Source organism: Monomorium pharaonis, chromosome 8 (genome assembly GCF_013373865.1).
Source record: "Monomorium pharaonis isolate MP-MQ-018 chromosome 8, ASM1337386v2, whole genome shotgun sequence".
Taxonomy (NCBI): domain Eukaryota; kingdom Metazoa; phylum Arthropoda; class Insecta; order Hymenoptera; family Formicidae; genus Monomorium; species Monomorium pharaonis.
In genome coordinates this window covers 296000-311640 of record NC_050474.1, presented here as the reverse complement: position 1 = coordinate 311640, position 15641 = coordinate 296000, and the positions used below count along the sequence as shown (strand labels likewise).

Sequence of the window (15641 nt, the reverse complement as noted above, 5' to 3'; positions counted from 1 at the left end):
ATTGAAATTATTAGCAAAAATAATTTAACATTTTATTTCATTTTTGTATAGCAACGGAAGATCAAGAGAAGCTCGAATTGAAAAGATTGGATGTCTCGAATAATAAGGAGCAACAGCAGCATTTGCATACGACGCAAATAGTTCAGCAAAGCGGAAGTCCTCATGCATCCCAAGAATATTTTACTCCCGTGCTGTCAGTACCTTCGGTTTCTCTACCGGCCTTACCATCATTACAAGTGACCAGTGCTGGCGTCCAAATAGAGGCAGACATATCAGCGGGTTTACAATTAACGAGTGCACAATCCTTGCAAAACCCAACGCTGAAGAATCGTCTAAGAGCCTTTGAGGAAGGTTTCCGTCAGGGTAGTATACATTTTCGCGAATGTATGCAGCATATTAGTGGCGACAATTTCCAACCTCAATTGTTGCTTCAGTCGTCTCAAATAAGTAAGTTACTAAGCAACTTGTATGCTGGTAAAAAAATGTAAATATATATTTGATTATATATAAATTTTATTTATAGTTATCACTAAGTTTTTGCAATAGTGAATAATTTTTCATTTGCTTCAACTTTCTTGTTATTAGCATTTCCTACGCAAACATTACCTGCTGTGAGCGCCGCGACGGGAATAATAGATAGTATACCTCCTCATCAATCAAGCAGTTATGTGCAATCTACAACTTGCAGTACTAATCAAGTTCAAGTTGCTACCCAGACTCAAGCACCCGCTACCACAACAACCGTGAACGTTACTACCTCTGACAAGAAACAAGTATACACTGCACCAACAACCGGCAAAGGCAAGAAAGCCAGATACCCTCTCCTGTCTCAGCAACAATCTTGCCAGCAACAACAAACTGCCAATGCTCAGCAAACTTCTAATTTTCCCGCGCAAAATTATCAGTTGGATCCGGCAACAGGTAAGATTTGTACGACGCTCTTTTTGCTATAATTGCACTAGTAGTGCATAGAAAAAAAACGTTAAAATTGATAAATTCTATTAACATAAATTCTATTTAACATATACACATAACATCCTACATATGAAGCGATGATATTTTTGCTTTTATGTTTAAAATACATATGTTTAGTTCTTGATTAATGTACAATAGGTGTTCCAACGGTTGGAGGATATGCATCTAATCAAGTTCCACCCGCTCCATTCTCGTGTATGGATGTCGATTCAGAAACCGATAGTAATCACGACACAGCATTGACTTTAGCTTGTGCCGGAGGGCACGAAGATCTTGTAGAACTTCTTTTGAGTCGCGGTGCGGATATAGGTAAGGGAAATGTATTTACATCGTGATATTTATTGATATATCAAGCTTTATTTAATACATTAAATTTTGTATAATTTAGAAGATTACTAATATTCGCTGAACAATTAGTAGTGACTAGTAAATAACTTTAAGAAAACTAATAATAATTGCAAGTTAATTGACGTTTTTTAAATTCATTTTTTATATAGATTTTATAAAAATATTTTTTATTTTTCAAAAAAAAATACATGTAAAATGAAAATATGTAATTATGTTCAGATGTTGATTTTTTATTTGTTTTGTTTATTGACCAACATAAGATGCAGTGATCTTAATACTACGTAAAAAAATATTTGTTGCATGTACATTGTAATATATATATATATAAACTTATTAAACACGAGTCAGCTGACGTATAATTTTCTTATAGAACACAGAGACAAGAAAGGATTTACGCCACTTATTTTGGCTGCAACGGCTGGTCATCAGAAAGTAGTCGAAATTCTTCTCAATCATGGCGCTGACATTGAAGCACAGTCTGAACGTACCAAGGATACGCCACTGTCCCTCGCATGTAGCGGTGGCAGATACGAAGTAGTTGAGCTTTTGCTTAATCGTGGAGCAAACAAAGAACATCGTAATGTTTCTGATTATACTCCTTTGAGTCTGGCTGCGTCCGGCGGCTACGTGAACATAATAAAGTTATTATTAGGTCACGGTGCTGAAATTAATTCACGTACTGGTTCGAAATTGGGCATATCTCCTCTAATGTTGGCTGCTATGAATGGTCATACAGGTAAGAAAATTTGAAATTATTTAATTATAATCAGTAAAGATATTCTTTTACTTATAAATTTTGGGACTATCATGCTGTTGACTAAAAATGAAAACTACTGGATTATAATCTGGTTCTACTAGATGTTATTAAAGAGTAACACCATCCTTGAGATCCTAAAATATTTACCTAAATTTGGACATTTTTTGTGGACAAATGAATAACTTTATTAAAAAAACAAATGTAAACCATTTTATTCTAAACATTAAATTATTTGATAACAATTTTATTTATTTATAATTGTTTAAAATGGCGATATACTGACACACTTCCGCAAACGCACTTTTTTTGAAGACACATTTTGCATGCAAGATTTCTCTAAGATAGTTTACCTTAGGACAAAAATTGAAAAACTTTTATTTTCTACATTGATTGAAGTTAAAAAGTACATAGCCGTTTAAAAAATATTTTTTTCAAATGGCAGTTATTTTGAGGAAAAAGTACATTTTTATGGTTGAAAATTAGATAAACAAATTGTTATTGCAAAAAGAGTTTTTAATGTTTCGCAAAAATTCTACTTTGTTGTGTGATGAATAGAAGATCATGTTAAAATTTTTAAACGTTTAAAAGTCAATCAGATAAAAATTGTAAGAATAACGTTGCACGCAAATTGGAAAATATGCGTTTGCGAAAGTATGCCAGTATGCCGCAATTTTAAACAATTATAAATAAATAAAAATTTTTTAAAATTTAATATGTATATCACAAAATGATTTATATTTGTTTTTTCAATAAAGCTATTCATTTGTCCATAAATTCCCGAACTTGGATAATCATTTTAGGGCCTCAAGGGTATTACTCCTTAAGCTTCATTATAATGTAATTGATAAAGCATATTATTATATATATAATAGCATAATAGCATATTATAATATTATAGTTATTATAATATATAATAATAGCATAAGCATATTATATATTATAATAGCATAATATTATATATATACACATCGGGTTATACATTTTAAGAAAAAGTAATATTGGTTTTTTATCAGTCACTTGAAGTTATGCTTAACCAACATTAATTTTATAATAGCAAATATTAAACATTCTGTTTTGTTATTTTATTTTAGTAATAATACGATTATTTTGGATAAATAATATTTTTTATTTATATAAAATATAAACGCTATTTGATTTTTACTATTATAACTAAAGTCGGAATGTAATTTCGTCATAAGTAGAGGAATATCTGTATATAAGAAACAATTCATCGTGAATGAAATATTATATTTAAAAAAATGTGGTATTTTAATATACAGCGGCAGTTAAGTTACTCTTGGACATGGGTAGCGATATTAACGCGCAAATCGAGACAAATCGTAATACAGCATTGACACTCGCATGTTTTCAAGGAAGACATGAGGTCGTTAGCCTTCTTCTCGACCGTAAAGCAAACGTTGAACATCGAGCTAAGGTAATATATTTAATGATCAAGCGATGTATGATTTTTCTCTAACGCAAAATAATAACTTTTCTTCTGTGCGTGATAAAGACGGGCTTAACACCATTGATGGAAGCCGCTAGCGGAGGATATGTGGAGGTTGGACGCGTGTTACTTGCCAAAGGTGCGGACGTTAACGCGACACCTGTCCCGTCATCCCGTGATACTGCCCTCACTATCGCCGCTGACAAAGGACACTGCCGTTTCGTAGAACTCTTATTATCGAAGTAATTTGTCGTTACGTTATGTCTCACATTTAATGATATTTTCATGACCGTAATGATCAGTTTAGTGACATTTTATCTCCTTTTTCCTCAGGGGGACCCAAGTTGAAGTAAAAAATAAAAAAGGGAACAGTCCGCTGTGGTTAGCTGCAAATGGCGGGCATCTTAATGTCGTAGATTTACTGTATCATGCGGGTGCAGATATTGATTCGCAAGATAACCGTAAGGTACATATAATAATTTATTTGACAAGAAATTTGTCATTTTTTTCCTAATACTTTTTAAAAAAATATATAATATATTCTATAACAATTAGGTTTCCTGCCTTATGGCTGCATTCCGGAAAGGTCATATTAAGGTAGTCAAGTGGATGGTAAATCACGTGACGCAATTCCCAAGCGATCAGGAGATGACGAGGTACATAGCGACGGTTAGCGACAAGGAGCTTTTGGAAAAGTGCCAGGAGTGCGTGAAAGTGATAAGAGCTGCCAAAGAGACACAGGCCGCTAAAGCGAATAAGAATGCCACTATATTGTTGGAAGAGCTGGATATGGAGAAGACGAGAGAAGAATCGAAGAAAGCGGCTGCCGCGCGAAGACGAGAAAGAAAGAAAAAGAAGAAACTCGAAAAGAAGGAAGAGAAACGTAAACTTCATGAGGAGTACAAGAAGAATGAGACACCTTTCGAAGATAAAGAAGAAAACGGGAAGAAATCTGATGAAGAATGCGACCGAGCGGACGACAGCGAGCATGAGGGCGGCGACGAGAGAATGGAGAGCGTGCCATCTCCTGTAAATAGAAGCCCGGAAGATCCCGACAGAGAAGAGGGTGACAGTGGAATAGATGCAAATAGTCAGGGCAGTTGTAGTAGTAATGATGTGAAAGCAAGAGAGAAGAAAAAGGAGAAGAAGAAAAAGAAGATCAATAGCCCTAATAACAACGATAAGGATACGTCCCCACAGCGTTCGTCCAAGACTCTTCTTTCACAGAACACCAATTTATCTCAGAATACGGCGACATCGACTAAATCTCAGAATAACACTTCAGACAAGTAAGTAGACACATTTTCTCTCTGCTTTTTATTTTTGTTTTTAGAATCTGAAGACAACTTGAAGAAAAAGTAATAAGAAAAAAAAATTCGACATTAGAAAAAGATATATTTACATATAGTATTGTTAATCATTATAGTTATATTAATCAGTTAAATTTTAATAATGATACTATCTTCTATAAGATTATTGGTCTTTAATAGTATCTTGTTGGTGATAATAGAGATAATATTAAATGTTAAATAAATATAAAATACATGTATCACAGTATAATACGGTATCACTTTGTCTTTTTGATTTATGAAGTACACTGATACATTATGTAATTTTGTACTAAATATTAAAGTATCGATCTTTTTTAATATTAATTTATTACACATATCGATAACTTTTGCAGGCGAATCATGACTAATGTTACCAGTGCAGTATCCGTATCTACAACTTCGGTTACAACTACTAGGACATCCACCACCATCAGTTCCGATCGAAAGCTGAAAGGACAATTAGTTTTTGAATCTTCCAGACATCCTGCTGATAGAGAAGATTTTGAAGCTACTGGTAATGAAACTTATGTTCCCGGCAAAGGAAAAAAGTCTTATAATAATCAATATGATGGAGATACACTAAGTACATCAATGAAGACGAATAACACTAGTCCTAAGCAGAGCGGAAAGCGTGAAGAAGGATGGAAGGAAGTTGTACGAAAGTAAGATATGATTCCTAGAGATATTTTTCTTTAATTTTTTTGTTTTTTAATTTATTAAAATTATTCTCACAAATAATCATGTAATATAATTATGAATTTTAGGGGACAGTCGGATGATTCGGGGAAATTTATGAATTCACCTTTCCGTTCTAAGAAAATACCAGTTCCAACACATGCTATTAGTCGAGTGATCGGTAGAGGTGGCAGTAATATAAATGCCATTCGTGTAGCAACGGGCGCACATATTGAAGTAGAAAAGCAAAATAAATGTCAAGTGGAAAGAGTAATTACAATAAAGTGAGTAACAATTTAAACAATCTGTGCTACTATATTTAATATTATTAGATTGAAAAAATGTTTTGAAAATTTTGGGAAAAATTGTTTTTTCTTGATTTATTTTTTTGAAAAATTGAGAATACAATATGTCTTTTGATAAAGTTTATATATTTTATACGTAAAATATATAAACTTTATCAAAAGACATATTGTATTCTCAATTTTTCAAAGATGTAAAAGATGTATCAAGATCTATTGCATTAATATCAATGACAAATTTCTTCAGTTGCTTTTGTCATTTAGAGACAAAAGAGAAGTCTTAACATGAAAAAGTTCTTATTCTACTTTTCTCATATAAATAGATATATCTCTAAATTTACTTGAAAATCAAACAAAAATATTTTTTTAATTGAGAAGAAAAACTGGGATTTTTAGTTTTTTTTAAATTGCAGGTTTTTTGTTCTTGTTATATTTTTATCATATTAATTATAATTTTGCACATCTTAATAACCATACAAAAAAATTATAAACTCGTAATAAATAAAATTTGACGTTGTGAAGATTACTATTTAACGTCTTTAACATCGGCGATTTCCTCGTCTGTAAAAAAATCTGCAATAAAAAAATTAAAAATTTCTGTAATCATTGCCTAGAATTATTAAAATAAATTGACATAATTAAAACAGTGATCAGTCAAGAATAAAAGTTTTAATTTTTTAACTTATATTTTCCAACTTTGATTATTACGAAAAATAGGAATATTTAAGAAATATTACAATTCTAGTTGGCACTACATAAAGGAACTTATGTTTAATGAGTTTGTGAAATTGGAAACCAATTGATCAAAATTTATCTTTGAGATATCACGGCAATTAATTAAAAAAACACAGATTTGAGAAAAATTTATGATAAATAAGAAATACTAGTGTTTAAATTGACATTACGTCATTTGTAGGGGATCGTCTGAGGCTATAAAACAGGCTAATTCATTGATACAAACTCTTATTAAGGATCCAGATGTGGATATATTACAGACGCTTTCGAAATCAAAGCTCAGTATTGCAACAACCTCTTCATGGGATAAGTCTGTCTCCACTGTTGCTGTAAGCATGCGAGAAATAAACTTGTAATAAGTTTTACGTTATATATGCACACTTAGGGAATGATTTAAATAAACTAACATCTTCTTTCAGGCATGTAAAACGAAAATTGGATCTGTTAATAAGCCACCTAGTTTGGCATCTTCTACAAATGCCAGTAATCAAGTTAATAAATCAGGATATCCTTTAGGTGCGTCCACTAATTCGTTGGTTCCTATTCGTTCATCATCCAGCATGAAACTTGCTGGTGCTTTTCCTACTTCTTTGCCACGTGCAACAGCACCTAGACTCGTCGCTGCAGGTAACGTAAAGCGCGATATACGTAAACATTAATAACTATAATAATTGCATGTATGTTTATTTTTGTGTCAATTTAATTTACGAAACTATTTTGTGAAAACAATATACTAGCATTGAATATTTTATTTATTTTTAGATTTGTATTTGGTTTTTATTGAAGAAAATATTTACATCTAGGAACATTTTATTACACAATTGCATAATTGCTTTTATAATTATATTTCAATATTACGTGTATTAAACTTAAACGTGTGCTGTATAGCGGAGAAACGTGCACAGGCTGCCGTAGCTGCCCAAATGGCGTCCTCGTCAAACACCAAAACGACAATGTCTTATACGAGTGCGATTATGACAGCTGGTAGAGCAGGCACCAAGACCAGCACGACGCAGACGTTTGCGGCGAAGCTATCTGAAATCACTGCCTCGACTCACAGCTCCACTACTGTTATGCAGTCCACTCATACGATACCAATGAACAAGCAGCAGAAGCCCATGGCGCAGGCCGCGACCGTCATATCTGCCATATCCACGTTAGCGACTCCTCATCCAGTCGGCCAGCTACAGTCCATAGTCAGTACATCGCCGAAGCACTGCCGATCACTGCCTACCTTAACCGCTCCGTCGGCAATAGTATCTCACTATCCTGGGAAGTCGAGTAGCTGCTACTCTGCTGGAACGATTGCGATTTCATCGTCGTCGGTTGTTGTGACAACGAACTGTCCGGAAAGTTCGATTGTTTCCACATCAACCAGTTCCGTTCGAGTGACACCCTCACCGCCGGTTGTGTCGCTGCAGGCGCAGACATTGTCGCAAACACCATCAGCTGCAACGACACAGCAGCAGCAGCAATCGATGTCGCAACAGCAATCGCAGCAGGGTATTCGCAGTACGACGCCGGTCGTGGCTCAGGAACATCAATCACAGCAGCAGCCACAGCAGCAGCAACAGCAACAACAATCCAACACTCCTCTCGAGTACTCTCTGTTCAACGATACTTTTACCAAGGTCACGCAACAGTCAATGTGGGGAGGAAGAGAAAACGAGACTCAAAAGGGCATGAATTTTGCGACTGTTGCGGGCGGAGGTGTATCGTCGAACACGAGTTCGGGACAGTCTGCGGCTAAATTCGATAGTTCCCCACCGCAGGTGCGTCGTGATTATCTACTTTGTTTTTATAGAAAATTTTATTTACTTTAACTTATGCACGCTTAGAAGGCACTTGGTTTATGATATAAATTTAGTCACATGCATTTATTTATTTCTTGGCTTTAATGGCTAACTTTTACATAGAGAACATTTTCTCTTAGAATTTACTCTTAAAAGGGATGTTAAAATTAGATAAATTACAATTCATTGTACTAGTAAAAGTTAGTTTATTTCTTCAAGATTATAAACATTGTTCTTTTCTTGCTTGTATCTTGTTGTATAATTTACTATAACATTTCATACAATAAAGAAAAAAGAAGTAATGAAATGTAACATGGTTAAAATTTTGTTGAGCACAGGTAGACGCTTCCAAAGCTCCCGGATACCGCGGTACAGCAATGTGCTCTCCGGTTTCCAGTAAGCCAGGTAGCACGAGTAACGCGTCGACCAATGTGATTGGCAATGTGGTATCATGTTCGGTGCACAACAATCCTATGCAACCTGCGCAATTTCAGTCTTCGACAAGCTACAATGAGCATCCGCTACCAAACAAGCCACCTGGTAGTCTAGCAGTTGCTAGACCAGTGATACCCCAACAGAGTATCGATATGGGAACGGGTATGGCGGCACAATTCAATAGGCCAACGGTTTTTCAGGGTGATTTGACAACGCGAAACGCGACGACGCACCAGCCGACGGCGCATGTGATATCGTCCACGTCGCAGCCGGCGCTAGACGTTAATCTGTTCAAGGCAACGAACAACAGTGGCGGCAATTACGAGCATCCTAACGTCAACTCAAGTTTGCTCAAAATGATGCCGAATGAGAATCAAAGTGGCGCCGGTCATTCCCTGCTACCTTTTCATCCTCACATACAGAGTTTTGCTCAGACCATCGCACCATCCGCCTCTGTGATCAATACCACTGTCAGTATGTCAAGATTAAACCCGCGTGCCCCCGACTTCTCTAGTTCACTTCATCTGAGCAACAAGCCGCAGGTAACGATGTTCAATGCCGCTGCCGGATCAGCGGGGTTACACCCGGCTAACATGTTTGCCACGACTGTGCCGACGCCACCGCCGTCTGCGATACAGTCCAATAACCTGGCGATGCTCGGTAACTATCCCGGGTTGGGAAAGTACCAGACACCTACTAGGGCGACACCGGCGGCAAACTCCGGTATCTCAACGACGGCGCAAACGACCCGTTGGCCGTTCGCTACACCGCACACTAGCTATCAGCCGCATCAGGATCCTATGATCGGTCAGATGGGTTTCTCTAATCAGCTGACTAACATTGGTGGTCAACCTGGTAGTGGTGGCGGCATTGACCTGATCACGAGCCTGGAGAATGGTGGCTCGCCGGCCATATCTCCTTCGTCGCCGGCACAAGTCGCTCAGGAGATGAGTCAGTTGAAGATCGAAGATCGTAAGGTACCACGACCGATTGGTACTGAGAGGGCATGGAAGAATTACTCGGCAGCAGGCGGTCTGGGTCCGGGTGGGGATGCCGATTCCATCGGTGGTTGGATGGTCAATGAAAAACAGCAGTTACAAACCTGGCCGAATTGTAATCTGGCCCCCAATATCGACAGGCATCAGATGTTTCGATCGAATCCCGCTTACAATCAACGTATATCTACCGTCGATCCCGAGCTTCATCAGATGATGGAATCCACCTTCCAGGTAAATGTAAATTCGCTCATATGATTACACAGTGAAATTTATTGTTATTTTCATCATGTGATTTAATATTATGGTGCAATTGCTTGGTGCAAAAAACGCATAAGAAAAAGATCCAGGACTAGGGATGTATAATACTTTACATTTTGTATTTTTTAATGCAATACAGAATAATTGTTTTTTTTATAACTTTAAAAAAATATAATTTAAAAAAAGTAATTTTACAATTCAGCAGCTTTCAAGTTTTATATTATGTGAAAAAAAATTGGAAAATTTTTCTTTCAAGATTAAGAATCGCAGGATCTCTATCATTTGTTTGCACACGCCTATAGTTAATTTTATTACGTTTAGGGTCATGTCAATACACCACAACCTTTCCCAGCGAATGGAAATACGCCATTGTCATTGATGCCGACGTTGACGTTATTACCGGGGCAGTATGGGGACCTGACAGAAATGCCGCCGAATGAGCAGACTAAGATGGATCCACCTGCGTGGGGAATGCCCGATGCCGTACAAGACAAACAACATCCGGTAAGATCTTTTGAGAGTATTTCTACTTGAAGTATTTTTTTTTCTAAACTATAAAATAATATGATAATGCTATTAATATTAATGCAGAAAATAATGGATATATCAACTTTGTCTGCTTGCAGGGATGGAAATGGAACCACTAGGAGACAACTCATTGTGCTGATACATCTTGAATCACGATATCTAACATATTTTCAGATATTTTGAAATCTGACGATGAAAAACGAAAAGATAGTTAATAGCAATAGTCTGGATTGGATCAATTATTTGTAGGCACATAAATTATATTGCGATCTTATTATATTCATTCAAACCCAGATTCTTAATATTACTTGTCACACTAGAGGATAAGACGACGAATCCTTAATTATTCAACTTATTATTATCACAAATATATTCCGAGTTGAGTACAGAATATAAGAAGTGTTTGAGAACGAAAACAAAGGAAGAGGAGAGTGTTGATACCTGTGTCGGTTAAAGAAAGCAATGTAAAAACGACGTAATTATAATTACTTCGGTGTTATTTTTTTCTTAACTGTATGCCGAACGGTTGCGTGTTCCTCTATCGATTATTGATCAGGGACATGCCCACTAATCAACAATCGAATGCTAACAATAATGATTTTCTCTTGTATTGTCTATTGTCGAGAATAATCTGAATTTGTGATATTTGGAACACTTCGAGATATACTCGTCATATTCGTCACGATGATTCAGATACGTGTGTGAAATTTAACATTTTGTATTGCTACTTCTATCTCTTTGTAGTAGCGATGACGAATATTTCAAAAATCGTGTCGGAAATGAATATAAATATTATGCAATAAAATAAAGGCTCTCTCGCCTCAAATTACGAGTAATTTAAAATTATGAATTACGTCAAAAACAGCTGTACTCCCAACACTGTATCGAGTACGATAGGTGATGAAAATTACGTGTTACTTAGAACGCTGTAATCTTATGGGCTGATGATTCATTGTGTAAATAATTGCTTCGTAAAACGGATGATTTCAATTACTTCCATGCTGTAAATCGAGAGAGACATCCAAGATGAAAAACAAAGAGATATTACTATGATGAAAGAGATCTTGGGAACCACATTGGCTTCGTCGAACCTGGGTACATGTTAACTCTTCTTCCACTTTTTGCACCTACGCTTGTATTTATCACTTTTACTTCGTACTGAATCTGACCTTTGCTTCTAAACTGTGTCAGAATTAATATGTAGTAAGTTAGAAAGAAAAAAAAAATAAAGAGTTTCTTTGCGCTGTAGATTTTCGATCGTCGACTACATCTAATCGCATCTAACGGTCGTTATTTCGCGTAAATAAATGACTTCATAGACCTCTTCCATCTTCGATAGGCGTACATTGGTGCTGCGACATTGGATCGTAGAATTATAAACAAAACAAAAATGATAATCGACATCGTTCCATTAATCGCTTAATCGATTAAATCGGAACTTTTATTGTCTATCCGTACACATCTTTGCATTTGTTTCATAGATTCTTCGTCGAGTAGTTGATGTTGAATCGTTAATGTCTAATCGCGCGTTCTGTTTCAAACGGATTTATTCGAACAGAGATTGTCGCGAATTTTTACAGAGTTCACACACAAACACGAGAAAATTCTGTATGTATGGTACACCACATGTATATATGACCAGGTTCTCGGGTAAAAAAATCGAATTTATGTAATGTGTTACGAGAGAAAGAGAGAAAAAAAGATAGATATGTGTCACGAAAATCTCGAATACGCAATGTACTAATATAATATAACGAATTCTATTCAAATCAATGAATACAGTTCATTGTAAAAGTGGTAGTGGGCCGCCATCACATGAGGATATAGTCGTGCGTCCCTAGTGCGACAGTGCTATTACAATATTATTGCTGTGGTGGTGTAATAATGTTTATTATTATATTATGGTTATTATTACACACAAAATGTAACTATAGGAAAGAAAGAGAAAAGAAGTGTATAGAGACAGAGAGGGAAGAGAGGAAGAAAGAATGTCACCCATAATCTCGGCTGGACTTAGTAACGATATAATATTATATAGATACAATACACTCGGATATATAAAATGTTCATTTCGATTGAACATTTGAAAATCTTGGTGGGGATTTCGGCAAGTGTTCAATGCATAGAGACGATATACTATTATTGAAACGGTCCCCATGCGCGCGTAAGTTTCATTGAGATGATTAAGATGGTGAGGATAATGGTAATGATAATGATATGGTATGAATGAAGCTCATGGAAATCGTACAAGGGCTTTTTGACCTATATTCCAGGGAGCGCTTCAATTATTCTCTAAAGGGGATATATTGTTATAATTTAAAGCCTATTTTCAAATTTGATTTATGATAACTGCGATATACATATATACATACATACATATATATATATATATATATATATATATATATATATAAAATATAAAACTATTATATGACATATAACAATAAAGCAAGTAAATAAATATAACGATGACAAATTCATTACTCTATTGTATTCACGCCCGTCTTTTGTTTCTTCTTTCAAATCTACTCTTCACGGATATCTGTTTAAAAACTGCATATTATTTAATTTCAACAGTTTATTTCTTTGTACAATATCTTAAATCCAAGAAATAAACAATTTTAAAGTACAATTCTATTGTAGTTACAAACTCACTTTATAGCGAGTTGTAATTACAATAAAGAATTTAAAAGCGTACATCTTTTATGCAACCAGTATAAAGTGATAAATTTCTCTTGATAGAGTCGCAAATTTTAAAACTACTTAACCCTTGTACGTATATATAAGTTTTGTTACAATATCTAAATTTAAAAGATTTGTTATTAATAAAAGGTTTAAATAACTATATATCTCGCGAACGATTCAACTATAAACGAAAGAAAAATCACTACAAACAAAACTATAAACGATTCTGAATCGAGTCCCACAAATTGATTTGAGGTATCTTTAAAATTCAACATTCATTATTAATTAATTGTTTAAATGATTATATATCGCGAACGATTGATTGGAAGCGGGCATTGTACATATTTTATGTAACCAGCATAAAGTATTAAAAAACTTTTGATAGAGTTGCAAAATGGCGACGATGCGCCACCTTGTCGTGGTGAGGGGGCTCGCCAGTATGTCGAAATATTGGCGTTAAGAGCAGGGCCATAACATCGTATTGTATTCTAACATTAATAATTAATCGTTTATCGAGAGGAATAGTGTCTTTTCCTTTCCGGCTGCGTCCGCGAGTGAGAATAATGAGCGATTGTGCCGGGAGAGTGCAACAATAATACATAAATTAAAAATTTATCCCTTGGTGTGTTACTCCGAGCAACATCCGCTAAACAGGGAGGATGCCTTTCAAATAAGAAGGAAGTGCCCGTTTCTCAGGATTCTGGCTACTGCACGAGGACGAGCCCTTCAACCACGACACGGTGGCCCAACCTCGGAGTGCAACTCGCTACCGCGCGAGGGTAAGTCTTTTAAAATTATTTAAATTTTTTTAGAACTAGATATTTTAATCAATTAAAAAAAATTTGTGTGTAATATTAATTTGATTAAATATTTAATTAGATTTAATTTTTGGAAGATTATTTCTTTTTAGAATTGGTTACTTATTTAATCAAGTTCTTTAAATATTTGTGATTAGCATCAAGTTTATTGAATATTTGAATACATTTAATTAGATATAATTTTTAAAATTTATTTGTTTTAGAACTAATTGTTTTCATCAACTTTTTTAAATATTTATTATTAACATTAAGTTTATTGGATATTTGAATACATTTAATTGGATTCGATTTTTTAAAATTTACTTGTTCTTATAACTAGCTATTTTAATCAAGTTTTTTAAATGTTTGTGATTAGTATTAAATTTATTGAACATTTAATTAAATTTAATTGTTCGAAAATTATTTCTTTTTGAAACTAGTTGAAACTTCCTTTAATCCAATTTTTTAAAATTAGTGATTAATATGTTTATTGAATATGTAATTTAATTTAATTAGATTCAATTCTTTAAAATTTATTAGTTTTTAGAATTAGCTACTTTTATCAAGTTTTTAAAAAATATTAGTGATTAATAATTAAGTTTATGGGATATTTAATTAGATTTAATTGTTCAAAAATTATTTCTTTTTTGAAACTAGTTTCTTTAATCAAGTTTTTTTTTAATATTTGTGATTATTAAGTTTATTGTATATTTAGATTTAATTAGATTTAATTTGTCGAAATTTGTTTTTAGAACTATTTACTTTAATCAAGTTTTTAAAATATTACTGATTAGTAGCAAGTTTATTAAACTTTAATTAGGTTTAACTTTTTGTTGACACATCTTTTTTTCGATCAATTTTGACAGATATTTATTTTGCACGAGGATGGTGGGTTGTTTTGATAAATGAAAAACCAAAAAAGGAAAACGAAAAGGTACAGAGCTAAAGTAAAAAAAAGAGGAAAAGGTACAGAGCTAAAGTGAAAAAAAAGGAAGATACAGAGGGTCAAAGTAAAAAAAAGAAAATATACAGAGCATCAACGTTACCGTATGGGTGACTCACACTCAATGTATTAACAACGGGTTAATTTTAGATAATTAGATATCTAGATATAGATTAGATTAATTAGATTTAATTAGAAAGATTATATAATTTATATTTGTAGATTAATAAGTGATGGTGGAAAGCAAGCAGTATATAATTAAACGATCAAGACAACTGTACAATAATAGGAAACTTACATAAAGCATTACATTAACTGATCTGAAAGTATTAGGATATAATTCTGGTGCACTTGAGAGATTCGATGAAAGTTTTCAAAGGTTCTCAGGTAAGAATAATATAAAAAATATTTATTTTAATAGAAAATAAATTTCTTTTAAGATTAAAAGCAAGTAATATTCCTTTATTATATGTTTTTTATATATTTTATACGTATTAGTTGAAACACTAAAAATGTACGCACAACTAATATCGGAAAAGAAACTTTTACCATACCAATTTTCGTTGACAATCATGGAAAAAAAATAAACACAACAATTTATTATATAAAAATGTTTAATTTAAGAGATAAGCTT

At 34.0% G+C, this 15641-nt stretch overlaps 1 protein-coding gene and 1 long non-coding RNA gene across 4 annotated transcripts in view; both read left to right on the top strand.

The window, feature by feature from the left end:
- Positions 1-12520, top strand: part of LOC105839960 (ankyrin repeat domain-containing protein 17) — a 29777-nt gene extending 17257 nt beyond the window's left edge. For all 3 annotated transcript variants that reach the window (XM_012686629.3, XM_036291522.1, XM_012686630.3), the window contains 16 exons: positions 52-447; positions 586-921; positions 1114-1284; positions 1694-2059; positions 3361-3515; positions 3594-3769; positions 3861-3993; positions 4083-4816; positions 5212-5520; positions 5623-5817; positions 6752-6899; positions 6990-7197; positions 7459-8342; positions 8702-10027; positions 10376-10558; positions 10681-12520. In XM_012686629.3, coding sequence (XP_012542083.1) covers positions 52-447; positions 586-921; positions 1114-1284; positions 1694-2059; positions 3361-3515; positions 3594-3769; positions 3861-3993; positions 4083-4816; positions 5212-5520; positions 5623-5817; positions 6752-6899; positions 6990-7197; positions 7459-8342; positions 8702-10027; positions 10376-10558; positions 10681-10701 — 5741 coding nt within the window. In that variant the 3' untranslated portion in view covers positions 10702-12520. The remainder of the gene's footprint in view (positions 1-51; positions 448-585; positions 922-1113; positions 1285-1693; positions 2060-3360; positions 3516-3593; positions 3770-3860; positions 3994-4082; positions 4817-5211; positions 5521-5622; positions 5818-6751; positions 6900-6989; positions 7198-7458; positions 8343-8701; positions 10028-10375; positions 10559-10680) is intronic.
- Positions 12521-13051: 531 nt separating this feature from the next.
- On the top strand, positions 13052-15591 carry LOC105839965. Its single transcript, XR_003625765.2, has 2 exons — positions 13052-14046; positions 14931-15591. It is a non-coding gene; the product is annotated as an uncharacterized LOC105839965 (long non-coding RNA).
- Positions 15592-15641: the final 50 nt, after the last annotated feature.